Source organism: Molossus molossus, unplaced genomic scaffold, assembly GCF_014108415.1.
Source record: "Molossus molossus isolate mMolMol1 unplaced genomic scaffold, mMolMol1.p scaffold_m16_p_13, whole genome shotgun sequence".
NCBI classification, from domain to species: Eukaryota; Metazoa; Chordata; class Mammalia; order Chiroptera; family Molossidae; genus Molossus; species Molossus molossus.
The window spans coordinates 20696300-20715351 of NW_023425348.1; the positions used below are offsets into that span (position 1 = coordinate 20696300).

Below are 19052 nucleotides of genomic sequence, written 5' to 3' on the forward strand. Positions count from 1 at the left end.
ACATCTGCACACCCACACCTCCACATTTGCCCCACAACCCTGATTGACCATTTCATGGAAAGGGTAAAGTTGTTTCCCTGTAACTCTGTTTATGCTCTCTGACCAGACACCTGTTTAGAGCCATTTTTAGCTAAGACATAATTTATTTTATCAATTTGCTTTTATAGAAACTTCTTTGGACCTGCAGTTAGCAGAGGTAACCTGTTTATAAGTTCCTAAACTGTATTGGAATGTCACTTGGCATGTTGTACAGAGAGGAGCCCTAGTGGGTGCTTTCCACACACCCAGAATAAGGCTCTTTTCCTGTAGACTTCCTCCAAATATTACTTATTGACTGACACTCAGAGCTAATCATATTTCTCCAACATATTTCTCTCCTGATCTTTCCAAGGGATCTTTTTATTTCAAAATACGTTGGTGGCTTTAGGATAGAGGAGACAGCGAACTTAGAATCTGCAAAGGTAGCTTCAAGGGAATTCTCAGCACTGGAGCTGTGTCACTGCAGAGGACCTTCGTTTTTTCCTGTGAAAAATGGGAATAGTATTTGTCCTGCTTGCCTGTCCATTCTTCAAGATAAAAATAGAAAGCATTATACAAAGAAGAAACAAAATAAAGGCCAAGAATTTGGGGCCAAACAGTGTTAAGTTTAAAGCCTGATTTTGACCCTTAGTGGTTGCAGGGTGTTGGACACATTATTTAACCTAACAAAGCAAGAGATTGTAAAGATTAAATGAGATAATATCCACTTGCAATGCAAAAGGCTCTAGCTAGTAGGTTTTCTTGATTAACATCGGGTTATAAATGGTCTTATATCAATGTAAAAGAATAAAAAAGGAAATATTAGAAAGACGTGAATGAATATGTGAATTCATGTTGTAAGCAAGTTTGATATACGTTTTGGTGTTTAATAAGATATGCATTCTCTAAATCTTGCCAACATAATGCTAGCTCATCAGCAATAAATTACAATAAAAATATTTTCATTATACTTTCTTTTCTCCAAAGAAAAAATGTCAATTTGTAGACTTTTTATTAGACTTTATTTATTTATTTATTTATTTATTTATTTTTATTGATTAATTTTTGTTACAGATGATTCTCCTTTTTTCCCCCACTGATTCCCCCCTCCTCCTCCCCTCCCTGCCCCTTCCGCAGACTGTTGTCCATGTCCACTGTTCATGCATACATGTGTATAAGTTCTGTGGTTCATCCCTCCCCCACCTCCCCACTCCTTAGGGGATTGTCAGTCTGTACCCCGCTTCCGCGTCTCTGGGACTACCCCATTCCTCAAACTGTTATGTTCATTATATTCCACAAATAAGTGAGATCATATGAAATTTGTCTTTCTCTGTTTGGCTTGTTTCATTTAGGATGATACTTTCCAGGTCCCTCCGTGTAGTCTCAAAGGATAAGAGATCTTTCTTTCTTACCGCTGCGTAGTACTCCATTGTGTATATGTACCACAGCTTTTTGATCCATTCGTCTACTGATGGGCACTTGGGCTGTTTCCAGATCTTAGCGATTGTAAATAGTGCTGCTACAAACATGGGGGTACATATATTATTTCTGATTGGTGTTTTAGGCTTCTTAGGGTATATTCCTAGAAGTGGGATCACTGGGTCAAATGGAAGATCAATTCTTAATTTTTTGAGGTGACACCATATTGTTTTCCATAGGGCTGCACCAGTCTGCATTCCCACCAGCAGTGTACTAGAGTCCCCTTTTCTCCACACCCTCGCCAACACTTGTTGTTTGATGATTTGTTGATGGCGGCCATTCTGACAGGTGTGAGGTGATACCTCATTGTTGTTTTGATTTGCATCTCTCTGATGATTAGTGATGATGAGCATTTCTTCATATGGTTCTTAGCCATTTGTATGTCCTGTTTGGAGAGGTGTCTATTTAGTTCCTCTGCCCATTTTTTAATTGGATTCTTTGTCTTCCTTTTGTGGAGTTGTATGAGCACTCTATATGTATTGGAAATTAACCCCTTATCTGATATATCATTGGCAATCATGCTCTCCCATACAGTGGGTAGCCTTTCCGTTTTGATGATTGTGTCTTTGGCTGTGCAGAAGCTTTTGAGTTTGATGTAGTCCCATGTGTTCATTTTCTCCTTTGTTTCTATTGCCTTAGGTGATGTGTCAGTAAAAATTCTGCTGCGTATGATGTCTGAGATTTTGTTGCCCACAGTCTCCTCTAGGATTTTTATGGATTCATGAGTTACATTTAAGTCTTTTATCCATTTTGAGTGTATTTTGGTGTAGGGTGTAAGTTGATGGTCTAGTTTCATTTTTCTGCAAGTAGCTGTCCAATTTTCCCAGCACCACTTATTAAAGAGGCTGTCCTTACTCCACTGTATGTTCTTGCCACCTTTGTCAAATATTAATTGAACATATTGCCTTGGGTCCATTTCTGGGTTCTCTGTTCTATTCCACGGGTCTATATGCCTGTTCTTGTGCCAGTACCAGGCTGTTTTGATCACAGTGGCTGTGTAGTATAACCTGAAATCTGGTATTGTGATCCCTCCAACTTTATTCTTCCTTTTCAAGATTGCTGTGGCTATTCGAGGCCTTTTTTGGTTCTATATGAACTTTTGAAGTAATTGTTCTAATTCTGTGAAGTATGCCGTTGGTATTTTGATGGGGATTGTGTTGAATCTGTATATTGCTTTGGGTAATATGGACATTTTAATGATGTTAATTCTCCCAATCCATGAACAGGGTATGTGCTTCCACTTTTTTATATCTTGCTCTATTTCTTTTTTTCAAAGACCTGTAGTTTTCTGCGAATAGGTCCTTTATTTCTTTGGTTAAGTTTATTCCTAGGTATCATAATTTTTCTGCCACAATGGTAAATGGGATTGTTTTCTTAGTTTCTCTTTCAGTGAGTTCATCATTGGTGTATAAGAATGCCATCGATTTCTTGACGTTAATTTTGTATCCTGCTACTTTGCCAAATTCATTTATTATAGACTTGACTTTTGATCCTGTGTTTGTCATATAGAGTTTCTCAGTAACTATTTATTAAATATATCTGGTGTGGCTCAATGGTTGAGCATCAACCCATGCACCAAGAGGTTGGCAGTTTGATTCTCGGTCAGGGCACATGTGCAGGTTGCGGGCCAAATCCCCTGTGTGGGGCATGCAGGAGGCAGCCAATTGATGTTCTCTTTCATCTATGTTTCTATCTCTCTCTCTTTCTCCCTTCCACTCTTTCTAAAATCAGTAAAGAAAAAAATTTAAAAAATGTATATATAAGTGGTATGTGTTCACTTTTCTCGGAAACCTCTCCAAATGTTCTGCTCCTCAACCTCAAGTTAACCAGTTTACAAAGTCTTCCAAAGATCTATCAAATGACTACTATGTGCTTAACTGGTGAAGTTATGAACATAAGAGATATGCTGTATACAAAGTAGTGGGAAAAGTTGCTTATTTTGTATTTCTGCTGAATCAACAGGTGAGTTTGGTATAGTACACTACTTTTTGGTAAGTTTGATTATGCTTTAGACAAATTTCCTCTTTTAGGATATGAAGAAAATCTTGATGGTGCTAAGACATTTCAGAGATCACTCAGCTGAACAGTAATCAAAGCATGTCAAAGGAATAGTAAACCTTAAAAAAGGATTTTTCTCATTGTTTCCTGTACAAACCAAATTCCTGATAAGTTGCTCTGAGTATCATAGTAAATGTGCTACTTCTACATTATTGTTTTTTTGTTGTTCTTGTTTTCCTTTGTCTTTCCTAGAATGACTACAAAAAACTGTCAATGCAGTGCAAAGATTTTGTTGTTGGACTCCTTGATCTGTGCAGAAATACCGAAGAAGTAGAGGCCATTCTGAATGGGGATGTTGAAATACACCACAGTGGCAGAGATCACGGTCGTCCAAATCTCAGCCGTTTAAAACTTGCCATTAAATATGAAGTAAAAAAAGTAAGGTCAGGCATTAAGCCTATTTACATGATTTCAGTCTGTATTGGTGATAAATAAGAATAAAGGGTTGGCATCATTAAACTGAGCTGGGTTTTTCTAATTAACAGTTATATTAGGCAGATTCTCTAATAAACCCTAAGAGCCTAGTTATGAGTCATGTAACCAACCCTGAATACCATTCTTTAAAATCTAGACTTCTTTATGCAGTGGTATCACTTTCCTGTCCTTAACTAATGACATAGCCATAACATCTGTGTGTCCATTATAAGGCATTGGTTATTGGATGGGAATATCACTAGTTAAGACCTAACTTCATTTTTCTATTTGTTGTTATATTTCAATCCCTTCTTAAGTGCAGTTGCGTCTCATCCAACTGTATCTTTATTTGTGGAATATTTTTACTCTCTGCCTTTATGCAGTATCTCCCCTCCCCAAATCCTTGACTGCTTTCTTAGGTTATGTATGACATCTTTTCTAAACAGTTTCTAAAGCTAAGTTTATTTTGTTGTGTGTGTGTGTGTTTTTTTTTTTTTATCTTCACCCTAGGAGATTTTTGTATTTATCCTCAGATAGAGTGGAAAGGAGGAAGGAAGGGGGAAGAGAGAGAGAGAGAGAGAGAGAGAGAGAGAAACATGGATGTGAGAGACACACATCGACTGGTTGCCATCCACAAAACCCCAAATGGGGCTGGGGACAAACTGCAACTGTGCCCTTAGCAGGAACCAAACCCAGGTCTCTCTGGCCCGCAAGCCGATGCTCTAACCACTGAGCAGACCGGCCAGGGCTAAAGGTAAGTTTTATAATAAATGTAATACATCCTTACGGTAAGTTTTCAAATAGTATAGACATACCTCCCTTTCTGTCTTTCGCAATTCTTATAGAAAGTAGTGAATTACTACTCTATTTCCACAAATCTTTATCTTACACATCTTCACATATCAGTAAATAAACATCCACCTCTTCATTTCAAAGGTCGCATTGTTATATCATTCTGTTCACTTAATCAGTTTATTATTTAAGGGTGTTCATTGTTTTCTTTAGATTGGTTATTGTTATTACAGGATGCCACAGTAAACATATTTGCTTATATAGCTTGCTTACTTGCATGAGTTTTATTGGTAAACAAAATTCTCTGGTGTGTGTATGGACATTTTTTATTTTTTAATTTTAAGACATTTGGTATGTTTTTCTTCAAAAAAAGATGCACTATTTAAATAGGCCAATGGTGTATGACAGGGCTTATTTCTTCTGCTCACAATGGATATTATTAAACTTTACCACTCTGAGAAGATAAACATTGCATCTTGTTTTATCTTCAAGATTAACCATCCTTAAGAATCATTTGTAGTTCCTTTATAAAACCTGTCTTTTATCTAATCTTTTAATATTCTTTACCAATTTTTAAAATTTTAGGTTGTTGCCCGGCCAGTTTGGCTCAGCGGTTGAGCGTCGACCTGTGGACCAGAGAGTCCTGGGTTCGGTTCCCACTAGGGGCACATACCACACACACACACACACACACACACACAATTTTAGGTTGTTGCTTTTTGTATATTAATAATGTTGCCCTCTGTCTTTTGTAGAGATTATTTAAAAAAATAAATATGTGAAACAAATTTATAGACAACAGTATGGTGGTTACAGAGGGCAGGATGGGGGAAAGGATGAAGAGGATGAAGACAGTTAAACATGGAGATGGAAGGAGACTAGACTTTGTGTGGTGAGCACACAATGCAATATACAGATGATTTATTATACAGTCGGCCCTCGTTTATCGCAGTTAATCAGTTCCAGACTCTACTGTGATAAGCAAATTTCTGCAAAGTAGGATTCTTTATTTATACACAGTTGTCCCTTGCCACTTTGGCTTTGGCTTTGGTGGTTTCACTCTATTGTGGTTTTTTTCAAATACTATACTATTTAAATTTTAAAAGATTTGAAAAATAACAGATTTTTTAATTGAAAAAGTTTATGGCACAGAAATAGAATAGGCAGTCCATAATCAGATATATATAATGAAAATTTAGTATAAAATAAGTTTAGTGTTTTATGTCAGTACTGGACAGATAGAACACTTTTTAAAAAAGGTAGTTAAACATCTGGACTAGCAGGGTCTTTCTATTGTTCCTTGTAGTTAAAAAAAATATATAATTATAAAAGTCATTGTGTAAAACATTGATGGATCTTTTTATATTATAAAATTAAATAAATTTTTTATGCTTTGAAAGAAAGCCCATTTATTAAAAAGGAAAAGTTTGATGAATTGGAGTCTCCTAATTTATATAATACATATTAGAACATCCTGCCATCTTGCTTGGTGCCTGTCAACTAGAAGTTTTATGTTTGCACCTTAAAAGTATTCTGACAATACTTTTCATGGGAAAGAACACAACAAAATATTAGAACAAAAGAAAATAGTTTATGTTGAACTTTGCTTTAAATGTTTTGCTAAATGTTTTGTCACTTTCCTCCTAGTTTGTAGCTCATCCAAATTGTCAGCAGCAGCTTCTCTCCATATGGTATGAGAACCTCTCCGGCTTGCGGCAGCAGACAATGGCAGTCAAGTTTCTCGTGGTCCTTGCCGTTGCCATGGGATTGCCCTTCCTGGCTCTCATTTACTGGTTTGCTCCGTGCAGCAAGGTATGTCTGTGAAATCTGGACCTCTCTTATCTCCTAGAAGTATGTCTAGTTGAGTATATCAGAGCCAGGTATGCATGGAAAATTTTATTTCCCAAATGAAAATTTTAGGAAAGTCAGAGTTGGGCTTAAATGATCGTATTGTTTTTAATGTTGCAAAAATAACATATATTAGCAAGGAAATAGAGAAAGAAATGGAAAGAAGGGAAAAGTCACCTATAATATCATCACTGTTAATATGCAAAAGAAAACCTCAGTTACTATGGTAGTATTTATTTCTTTTATGTCTTCTCTCTAGTCATGTCTATGCGTATATTTTAGCATTTTTAAATGAGATAATAACATGCATTGAGCAGATATTTCAAATGACATCCTAAAAGATAAACATACTTCCTCTCTTTATTTTTACTCTGGCAAAATTTGAGATAAAAATTTTTGTTTTGTATTTATTTTAGCTAATATAACCAGATAAATCTTAAGTCTTAATTCAAGTAAAGGACAATCTTATAAAAACTAATGTACTGCTAGTTTCAGTAAAGAATAATTTAGGGACACTACACATTGTAACCTGACAGCAAAGATTATATATATATATATATATATATATATATATATATATATATATATATTTTTTTTTTTTTTTTTAGCAAACTCTATCTGCCTAGGTTTTGGTGAAAATATGTAAAAATGGACCTAGTCATTCATTCCTGTGACAGAACAAGTTTGAAGAATGTTCAGATGTTTGAATTCTGTTAACAGGCACAGACATTTGTCTGTCCTGCATTGTCAACACTCTTATTTTTCATGCTTTTGAAGCCACATTTCTGGAACTGTTTAAGTTATAAATCTGACAGCCAGACTGGAATAATTCTACAGCTACATGGCAGAAGGTCTGTTGGACCATCTATCTGTGTGCTCTGCAGAAATGCCAGTTGAATCACTTGCTGGTCCTAAACATGCGCACAGCTCATTTTCAAACACTTGTAAATGCATGGGTGCAAATGTAAATGTCACCATTACCAACATGTTGTTTTATTACTTAGTCACATATCGAGTGCTTTAGCCTACTAGGGACCTTTCTGAGCAGTTTTTGGTAGAAAGCTGATGCAATGCCTTTTAAAAAATATGCTATGAACTTCATAATTACTTCTAGTGATGATGATAGGAACTGCTGAAAACTAGGCATTTTCTTATGAGTGTAAAATTTATCACCACAGATTTCCCCCCTTAAAACATATAAGGCCAAAAATTAATCTCTAAAATGTAAATGATGAAAATAGTGAGATTTACTAGAATTAGAAGTGTATAACAGATTTTCTTCTAGAAAGATAATTTTTTCTTGCCCTTTTGTAGGAATACAGATTCCACTTTGAAAACAAATTCTAAATTGTCCTTAGTAGAACAAAGGCTACATCTACGTATATAGTCTCTGTTCTGCTTCTACTCACATTTTGTGAGTCTTCAGAGATTTAAGATGAATTAAAAGGGGAGGAGTTTCTGAATTATATCATTCTGTGATCAGTTAAATTATAATATCTTTTCTAAACTGAATAATTGTTCTTCCCCCTATCCAGTGAGTTCAAAAGCTTAATACATTCCAGAGTGGTTGGTGTTTTGACAGTAATTATTTTTGGCAGTCCTTAGAGTAACACATTTCCTAAATTTTGATTGAATCCTAATTAACCTGATTTCCTTCACTATTTCTTCTTCCCCGGCCATGTTTCTGTTTGGCATTTGTTTTCCATCCTCATTTATGAACACTGAGGCAAATAATCAAATTAAAAAGACAGTGTCAAGGTATTTTCTTCTCATATTAAAACCTCTTTTACTGACTTATTTAGCCTTTGAAGCATGATGATAACATTCATTTTACAATTTTTCCATTTAGCAATGACATAAACATTATTTGCTGGTTACAGAATTGATTTTTTTATGGGGGAAGATTGCTTAAGCCATACTGATGCTTTTATTGAAATTATATTTTAAATATTTAAAAATTTCCAATACATCCATGCAAGTTAATCCAGATCAAATTATAGGCCTGTGGACCTTGACAGAGTCCCCTTTCATTTTGAAGTTGGTTTTCTTTCTTCAAATTGGCTCTCTCCTTATTTCAGATACGTCATCCTGCTTGTTCTGTTTCTCCTGGGTAACCAAATATCAATTGATTTATGCTCATTACAATACAAACAAGTCATGCTGTGATCTCAAATTATTTTAGCTAAAGTTAACATCAACCTTTTCTATTTCTATTGGTATTTGGTAGTTAGGTATTTGGTCATCAATAAATACTTGAAAAGAGTATGATCTATAATATTTAAAAACAATTATTTCTTTCAGTGCTTCTGCTCATTAATGTGCCAGGTGCATCAATTGTTTGTTCATTGATAGTCCCTGCCTTTATAGTTATTTTTCAGAGATTTGTTTACATTTCAGAAGATATAGATGACAAATTTTACTAAAATGGAAAATCACTTAACTTCCTAAAATCTATGAAATGGTTCCCAAATCTTTCTTAGTTTAAAGAAAAACACAATTCTTAGTGATTTTGTTAGTGGTGGAAAAATGACAACAGGTGTTAATCTTGGTTCGGCAACCTCCGTTCTTGATTGCTGGCTGAGAAAGATTCCGAGTCAAGACTCAAATTATAAGAGAAAGTTTATTTAGAAAGCCACAGAGGTAGAAGTGAGCCATAGAAGAAATGGGCTTACCAAACCAGTTAGAGCAAGAGAAGGGCCTTTGAAGCTTAGAAGAGAGGGAGGGAAAAGTAGGGGATAGGGAAAGGCATGGGCATGCCACATAGAGAGAGCCACTCTGGGTCCTCCATCCTGAGGGCTTTTATCTCAGGTCTCAGGGGAGGATCTCAGTAGAACAGTCATCAGTTTCTTGGATGTGTCTCCTCAGAGCCATGGACTCCACTGATTGGTTGGTGCCAGGATAAGGGTCATCAGTCTACACAGCTGGTCCTGATATCCCTCTGTCTGGTTTTGCAGCATTTCTTGCTTGGAGCTGAAACACAGCTGAGGCCTAAATGTCATCTCCAGGGGTTAATGCTTAAGGGAGTGGTCTACAAAGGCTTGTAGTTTTGCCCTATTGCTAGGCACCCGGAGCTCTCCCCTGTGGTAACCCACTGCACCTGGCCTATCTTTCCTGCTCTGCTCATGCCTAACTGCCTGCTACAATTTGTAATAGGAAATAAAGGATATGAATATCCAAACACACCATTTTAGTTTCCTGTCAACCAACTTTTTACTTTTTGTTTTCTTTGAACTAGAACATTTAATAAGCAGAAAGAAAAAAAACACACACACCTAATTTGACTCTCCTCTCTCTCTTCTGAATAAAAGAAAAGAGTCAGGTTACATAAAGGCCAGTAACTTGATGAAGAAGACAGACCAGCCAGGTCAGGGGTGAGGCACAGATCAGACACCTGCCCTGAGTAAGTGAACGTTGCCCCTGGATGTGTCCAGGTCAGCAAAACTCAAGTACCAGAATTCTCACACCTGTGGCCCACTCTAATGTAGATAGCTGTGTTCTCAGCCCTGGTCTACATCCCTAGCCTTTCTCTTCTCCTCTGCCCTGCCTTCTCCTCCCTCTTCTTCTGTTTTAATTTGTGCTCTCTTGTGTTGTGCGTAACTTTGTATTTTGAAGAATGCCTCTGATTCTTTCTGGAACAATGCAGAATGTAAATAAATTTTCCATAAATTTCACTACTAACAGTCATTGCTCCAATCTAGGTTTTCCATAGAAGTGAAATAAATTGAAAAATTTTTAAATTGGTTTAAGATGTATAATAGCTTTTTCCATGAGACACTTATTAAATCTTGGGATACATTTTTATTTGCTATAATACATCATTAAAGTAAATCACATGTAAAATATTATAGAATTAAAATTAAACACATTGCACATCATGAAAAAAGAAATTAAAGACACATTCATGTTCATTTGTTAACAGTCTATATTTTTTAAAAACATAGCTAAAGACAACATGCAAAGGAAGACAAAGTCCACTTTGCTTCCCATTGTTTTCATTTGCCCTCATTTGATTATTTAAGAGTTCTATTGAAACAGGATCTAAAATAACAAAAACAAAAAAATACTCTTTGAGTGAAATAATGAGCATTCTTATGGAAGAGATGATTTTTATAGCAGATTTTCACAAATTACAGTATATCTAAGTAGATGGATCTATTGGCTTAAAACTATATAGAAAGATATAGACACACACATGTGCATGCCAGCACACAAACCTTCTCACTCAAATATCCTGATGTTCTCTCTGGCATAGATTCAAGAGACAAGGAGCTGAACTATATGATTTATTCTAGCCTTAACTTTTAAGATTTTGAACAAATGAAACTCATAGGAACAGAAAACATTGATTTCATTTTTTCCATAATGGTATTTAGCTTTTAAAAGTCTTATTTAAAAATATTTTGAACTTTAAAAATTTTCAGCTACAGTTAACATTCAATATTATATTAGTTTCAGGTGTATAGCATAGTGGTCAGACAGTTATATAACTTACGAAGTGATCCCCCCAACAAGACTAGTACCCACCTGGCACCATACATAGTTATTACTGACGTAAAAAGAACCTTCTTTGTTTTCTCTCAGAATTTACAAATACCTATATATGTACTTTAATGATAAAATAAGAAATTATTTTGCAAACCAAATTAACTCTGAAACAAAAATGCCTGGGTCCCAATTCTAACTCTACCATTTATGAGTTGTGTGACCCTCCAGAAAGTTTTTGGACCTTACTTCCTCAACTTTTTAAATTTATAAAATGGGCATTTTAATATCACCTATCCCTTTGGACTGTAATGATTCCACAAGTTAACAGAATAAAGCACTTAAAACAGTACTTGGCACATAACAAACACTGGCTGTGTTGTTGGTATTATTATTAATTTATAATTTTTTATGTAATAATAAAATCATTTGAAATGCTGTTGAAAGGTACAGGCCCTCTCCTAAGAAAACTGCACACACAGACTGCGCTTTGCTTATTCCAGGTGACGCACAGAGCCCTTGAGAGACATCCTGGACACATCCCACCCTTCTGCCCCAGCTAGTTTGTGCATCTCAGATGGAAATGAATCCTATACTATAGAGGCATGAGAGCTTTTATTGTCTCCATATTTCATAGGAAGAATTTGATTTTTATATAATTTAGGAAATCCACTTATTGCCACTTAGCTAATGAAGGAATGAAACTGGAACTTGAACCTAAAATGTGGAACTTTCAATCCAGTGTCATTTCAGGACATGTTCCAATACATTATGGGAACTGCCCTGCTGTCCTCTCCTCAGTTGTAAGTTCTTTTTTTGATACTCATGACTTCTACTCCATTTACAACATCACTAAAATAGCAACATCACTTGAGGCCTGATTGTACCCACATCAGTGAAATTAAACATGAGGACAGCAAGCAAGGCAAATATCTAGCCAATGGTCTACGCATTGCAGAGTAGACTCAACTTAGTATACTTATTGCTGCTTCCTCAGTACTTCATGCCCACTAAATTTGCTTTTTATGAATAATGATGATACTATGCTCTGCTTTTTGTCATTATTATATTAATAAAATATGATTTTCTCAGTGCTATATAATGGTTTAAGAATTTAAGTATCATTTAATAGAAAAGTTCACTTATGTAGTTATCAATTCATAACATCAACATATGTAGATGAGGAATGTGAACAAAATATTATAACAGCATAAAGAATTATTCTATATCAGTTTTATAAATAGACATTATTACTTTAGGAAAACATTGGAGTGCACAGGTGGTTATTTTCTTGTATATGCATGTGTGTTTTGCAAAGCGTACAAAGCAAAGCTAAGAGTTTCTTTTGGTATGTGTTGTGGCAGATGGGGAAGATCATGCGGGGACCCTTCATGAAGTTCGTAGCACACGCAGCCTCCTTCACCATTTTTCTGGGCCTGCTAGTCATGAATGCAGCTGACAGATTTGAAGGCACCAAACTCCTTCCAAATGAAACCAGCACAGATAATGCAAAACAGCTGTTCAGGATGAAAACATCCTGCTTCTCGTGGATGGAGATGCTCATTATATCCTGGGTAATAGGTAAAGACTGATTTTCTGTCATTTATTTTTGCAGCCGTAGCAGTTGGACTGAATGACACTGATTCCTCCCACGTCAGTTATACAGATGTATGCAGCGTGATAAATGCACCACACACCAGGGTTGTTTTTTTGTTTTTAAAGCACGGTTATATTGGGTTTATTGTCAGTGCCACAGTCTTCTCACATACCCCAAGAAAAACCCAGGAAGAAAATAAACAGGATAGTATTAACCAAATCCCATCAGTGATGAAAAGCCACCATTCATATTTTGGGAGAGCTGTGACTTAAAGCTTAAAAACAACAACATGATTTTATGTAGAGATTTAATAGGAACTGAAGCCACTCATTTTTTAGAACATCACATATCAGAAACTGTTCAAAGCACTTGATTTTATTTTATTGATTAGAGACAGAGAGAGAGAAACATCAATTTGTTGTTCCACTTATTGATGCATTCATTGGTTGCTTCTTGTATGTGCCCTGACCAGAGATCAAACCTGAAACCTTGGCTTTTTGGGATGATGCTCTTACCCGACCAGGGCTCAAAACACTTTATATACATCAAATCACACAATCTCTCTGCCTCCGTTTTCTAATGTATAACATAATAATTACATCTACCTTACAACATTTATGTGAGGATTAAGTAATTTGCTTTAGAGCTCCCAGGTGCAAGTGAAAAAGAGGCAATGCAGTGTTAATTATCACACTATTTGTCAATCAACCATACACATGAATTGTCATTAAATATAATGCAAATGGAAAAGATATTTCAATTGGGTATTTATGAATGAATAAATTCAATAGCTATTAAGTGCCTTTGTTAGGTAGTGAGGATACAGAGGTGAAGGAGACACAATCGTTGCACTCAAGGAAGTTAAGTCTGGGGACAGGTCAATAGGCAAATCAGTCATGAAAACCTATACCATAACTGAGATGCTGTTAGGGTGTTGTGACTGTGCAGATTGGGCAGCTCAAGCTGAGTGAGGTGGGATGTCGACAGGACAGAGACAGCCTCCCTGAACAGTGCCTTCAATCTGAGACGTTGGAGGTAAGGAACTGTTAACTGAATAAAGTGTTTAGCAGGGAGTAAAGACACTGCAAGATATGGACACATTAAATGGCAGGATGTAGACCTGGGATCACACCTGGCACACTCGTAAAGCTATATGTTAGGCCCAGCTGTAGCATAAATGCTTTTGTGGATGTGGATGATGGGAGATAAGAGTGGTGAGATGGCCAGAGGATAATTTTAGCATTTGTGATGTGATCAGATTACTCACGTTTGAGAAAGGTCACCATGGTTGGGAGGTAGAGGGTGGCTTAGAGGAGGGGTGAGTCTGAAGGTGAGAGATATTAGATCCCGGTGAGGAGGATGGAGGCTGGGATTCAGGGGATGGCGGAAGGGACTTGAGAGCTTCTTAAAAGATATACTTCAGAAAATTCAGTGTTTTATTATACGTGGAAAGGGAAAGCTGTGGATTCTGCCTTGGATTACTAGGTGGTGACTACAGTTCTCTAAGAGGGAGAATGCAGAAGGAGGTTCATGCTTGGGTCTGAGAGGGAAAAAAATGATAATGAAGTTTGGGTTGTAATAGAGTTTGAAGCTCCCATGGAATTTCCATTTGAAGAAGGCTACTAAATCATAGAAAATATGCCCAGCTGGTGTGGCTCACTGGTTGAGTGTCAACCCATGCACCAAGAGGTCACTGGTTCGATCCCCAGTCAGGACACATGCCCAGGTTGTGGGCCAAATCCCCAGTGGGGAGCATGCAGGAGGCAGCCAATCGATGTTCTCTTTAATTGATGTTTCTATCTCTCTTTCCCCCTCTCTTCCTCTTTCTCTAGAATCAATCAAGAAAAAAAAGCTTAAAAAAAAAAAAAAAGAAAGAAAATACGACCCCTGGGAAAAGCCTGGGTTGTGGATAAAGATTCAGCAATTTTATTTCCTAGATGGTAGTTAAGGCCCTGGCTGTGCATGATAATGACCTATAGGGTGTAAAGAGGCATCTTCATTCAAAACCTTCAGATAATCCATGAGCCTGCTTCTCCCCCAGTGACCTGGAGAAACATCTATAGTTAGTTTTATATCACTTCTAGGCAGGGGGTGTCTTCTGGGCTTCCTCACACTGGGGCCCAATAGGATGATCAACTGAAATATTATGAAGCTCTATGAAAATTACCATATGATTATTTTAAACGGTGTAAGGCAGCTCAACAGCATTGTTACTCAAAACTCTGGGATCACCTATTTCCTGGCTATGTTTCCAAGAGAAATATGGATATTGGCTTAAATATAAATTGCATCACCAAAGTAATGATAAACCTTAGAAAAAGAGGAGTTTTTTGAACTTCCACTGTTTCTTTTCTAATTTAACTTTCCACCATGAAACTATAACAAATTACATTTCACCTCCAACACTTGATTTAAAATAGCAAGATAAACTATTTCAAGATAAAAATTGAAGAGTTAAATTTTATGTAAGGAGATTAAATATAATGAATGTTCATTTTATTCCTTTTTTTAAAAAAATTAATTTATTTTTTGTTTCAGATGTTTCTCCTTTATCCCTCCTAGACACCATCTCCCCAGCATTGTTGTCTATGTCCATTGGTTATACATACATGCTTATAAGTTCTTTGGTTTATCTCATCTATCCCCCACTCTCCCCTTTTCTGAGGTTTGTCAGTCTGAACCATACTTCTTTCTATGTTTCTGGGACTATTTTGTTCATCAGCTTATTTTGTTCATTATATTCCACAAATAAGTGAGATTGTGTGGTATTTATCTTTCTCTGATTGGCTTATTTCACTTAGCATAATGCTTTCCAGGTCCCTCCATGTCATCTCAAAGGATAAGAGATTTGTCTTTCTTACAGCTGCATAGTACTCCATTGTGTATATGTACCACAGCTTTTTACAAAATTTTTAAATTAATTTATTTTTGTTACAGATGTTTCTCCTTTTCCCCGCACTGATTCTCCCTCCCCCTCCCTCCCCACCCTGTCCACAGCTTTGTTGTCCATGTCCATTGTTCATGCACACATGCATATAAGTTCTGTGGTTTATCTCCCCCCCACCCCCTCTTCTGAGGATTGTCAGTCTGTACCCCACTTCCACGTCTCTGGGACTAGCCCATTCCTCAGACAGTTATATTCATTATATTCCACAAATAAGTGAGATCATATGATACTTATCTTTCTCTGTTTGGCTTGTTTCGATCTTTCTCTGTTTGGCTTGTTTCGCTTGGGATGATACTTTCCAGGTCCCTCCATGTCGTCTCAAAGGATAAAAGACCTTTCTTTCTTACAGCTGCATAGTACTCCATTGTGTACCACAGCTTTTTTATTCATTCGTCTACTGATGGACATTTGGGCTGTTTCCAGATCTTAGCTATTGTCAATAGTGCTGCTACCAATATGTGGGTACATATATTCTTTCTGATTGGTGTTTCAGGCTTCTTAGGGTATATTCCTAGAAGTACTACAGCTTTTTTATCCACTCATCTATTGAGGGGCACTTGGGCTGTTTCCAGATCTCAGCAATTGTAAATAGTGCTGCTATGAACATTAGGGTACATATATTCTTTCTGATTGGTGTTTCAGGTGTCTTAGGGTATATTCCTTGAAGTGGGATCACTGGATCAAATGGCAGGTCACTTTTTAAGTTTTTTGAGGAAACACCATATTGTTTTCCATAGTGGCTCCACCAGTCTGCATTCCTCACCAGCACTTATTGTTTGATGATTTGTTGATGGCAGCCATTCTGTCAGGTGTGAGGTGATACTGCGTAGTTGTTTTAATTTTCATCTCTCTGATGATTAGTGATGTTGAGCATTTTTTATATATCTCTTAACTATTTGTATGTCCTGTTTGGAGAGGTGTCCATTTAGGTCCTCTGCCTATTTTTTAATTGGGTTCTTTGTCTTTCTCTTGTTGAGTTGTATGAACACTATATATTTTAAAAATGAACCCCTTATCTGATGTATCATTGGCAATTATGCTCTCCCATATAGTGGGTTCCCTTTCCATTTTGATGGTTGTTTCTTTTGCTGTGCAGAAGCTTTTTAGTTTGATATAGTCCCATGTGTTCAATTTTTCCTTTGTTTCTCTTGCCCTTCGGCATTGTATCAGTGGAAATTCTGCTGAATATGACGTCTGAAATTTTGTTGCCTACATTTTCTTCTAGGATTTTTATGGATTCACGAATCACATTTAAATCTTTTATCTATTTTGAGTTTATCCCTGTGTATGGTGTAAGTTGATGGTCTAGTTTCATTTTTTTGCATGTAGCTGTCCAATTTTCCCAACACCATTTATTAAAGAGGCTGTCTTTATTTCACTGTATGCTCTTTCTACCTTTGTCAAATATTAATTGAGCATATTGCCTTGGGTCCATTTCTGGGTTCTCTGTTCTGTTCCACTGGTCTATCTGCCTGTTCTTATGCCAGTACCAGGCTGTTCTGATTACAATGGCTTTGTAGTATAACCTGATATCCGGTACTGTGATCCTTCCTACTTTGTCCTTCTTTTTCAAGATTGCTGTGACTATTTGGTTTTTTTTTTTTGGTTCCATGTAAACTTTTGAAGTATTTTTTCTAGTTCTGTAAAATATGTCATTGGTATTTTAATGGGGATTGCACTGAATCTATAAATTGCTTTGGGTGGTATGGACAAATTCTTCCAATCCATGAAAAAGGTATATGCTTCCACTTTTTATATTTTCCTCTCTTCAGTGCCTTGCAGTTTTCTGTAAATAGGTCCTTTACTTCTTTGGTTAAGTTTATTCCTAGGTATCTTAATTTTTTTTTGCCACAATGGTAAATGGGATTGTTTTTTTAGTTTCGTTTTCTGTGAATTCACTATTGGTGTATGAGAATTCCATCAATTTCTTGATGTTAATCTTGTGTCCTGCTACTTTGCCACATTTGTTTATTAAATCTAGTAGATTTTTAATAGAATCTTTAGGGGTTTCTATATACAATATCATGTCATCTGCGAATAATGACAGTTCCATTTCCATTTTTTTAAAATTTGGATCCTTTGATTTTTTCTTCATGTCTAATTGCTCTGGCTAAGACTTCCAGTACTATCTTAAATACGAGTGGCAAAAGTGAGCATCCCTGTCTTATTCCTGTTCTTAAGGGAAATGCTTGTAGTTTTTGCCCATTGAGTATGATGTTGGCTATAGGTTTTTCATATGTGACCTTTATTGTGTCAAAATATGATCCCTCTATTCCCACATTGCTTAGAGTTTTTATAGAAACGGGTGCTGGATTTTGTCAGATGTTTTTTCAGCATCTATTGATATGATCACATGGTTTTTACCTTTCATTTTGTTTATGTGGTATATCACATTTATTGATTTGCAAATATTGTCCCAGCCTTGCATCCCTGGGATGAATCCCACTTGGTCATGGTAAATAATTTTTTTAATACATTGCTGGATCCGATTTGCTAGTATTTTGTTCAGGATTTTAGCGTCGATGTTCATCAGGGATATTGGCCTGTAGTTTTCTTTCTTTGTAGTGTCCTTTTCTGGTTTTGGAATTAGAATTATGCTGGCTTCACAAAATCAGTTCGGAAGTCTTCCTTCTTCTTGAATTTTTTGGAAGAGTTTGAGGAGAATGGGTATTAGTTCTTCTTTGAATGTTCGATAAAACTCCCCTGTGAAGCTGTCCAGGCCTGGACATTTGTTTACTGGGAGATTCTTGATTACATCTTCAATTTCTTTAGTTGTTATTGGTTTGTTCAAGTTTTCTATCTCTTTTCAGTTCACTTTTGGGAGATCATGTGTTTCTAGAAATTTATCCATTTCGCTTAGATTGTCCAATTCGTTGCTGTATAATTGTTCATAGTATTTGTTAACAATCCTTTGTATTGTTGTGGTGTCAGTTGTTACTTCTCCTCTTTCACTTCTGATTTTGTTTATTTCTGTTCTCTCTCTTTATTTTTTGGTGAGTCTAGCTAAGGCTCCATCAATCTAATTTATCTTTTCAAAAAACCAGCTCTTTGTTTCATTGATCTTTTGATTGTTTTTCTGGTCTCTATGTCATTTATTTCTGCTCTGATCTTTACTATTTCTTTCCTTCTACTTACTCTGGGTTTTTCTCTTTGTTTTCTGTCTAGTTCTTTAGGTTGTGAGGTTAGATAGTCAATTTGAAATGTTTCTTATATCTTGAGGTAGGCCTGTAGTGCTATGAAATTCCCTCTTAAGACTGCTTTTGCTGCGTCCTATAGATATTGTGTTGTTGTATGTTAATTTTCATTGGTGTCCAGGAAGTTTTTAATTTGTTCCTTTATTTCTTTGGTAACCCATTCATTGTTTTGTTTAATAATCTGCTATGTAGCCTCCATGTGTTCAAATGTCCTTGCATGTTT

The 19052-nt window shown here is 36.3% G+C and overlaps 1 protein-coding gene across 1 annotated transcript in view; it reads left to right on the forward strand.

Moving 5' to 3' along the window:
* Nucleotides 1–19052, forward strand: part of TRPC6 (transient receptor potential cation channel subfamily C member 6) — a 133925-nt gene that overhangs the window by 93773 nt on the left and 21100 nt on the right. The window contains exons 3-5 of the mRNA XM_036258402.1: nt 3748–3933; nt 6409–6573; nt 12456–12672. Coding sequence (XP_036114295.1) covers nt 3748–3933; nt 6409–6573; nt 12456–12672 — 568 coding nt within the window. The remainder of the gene's footprint in view (nt 1–3747; nt 3934–6408; nt 6574–12455; nt 12673–19052) is intronic.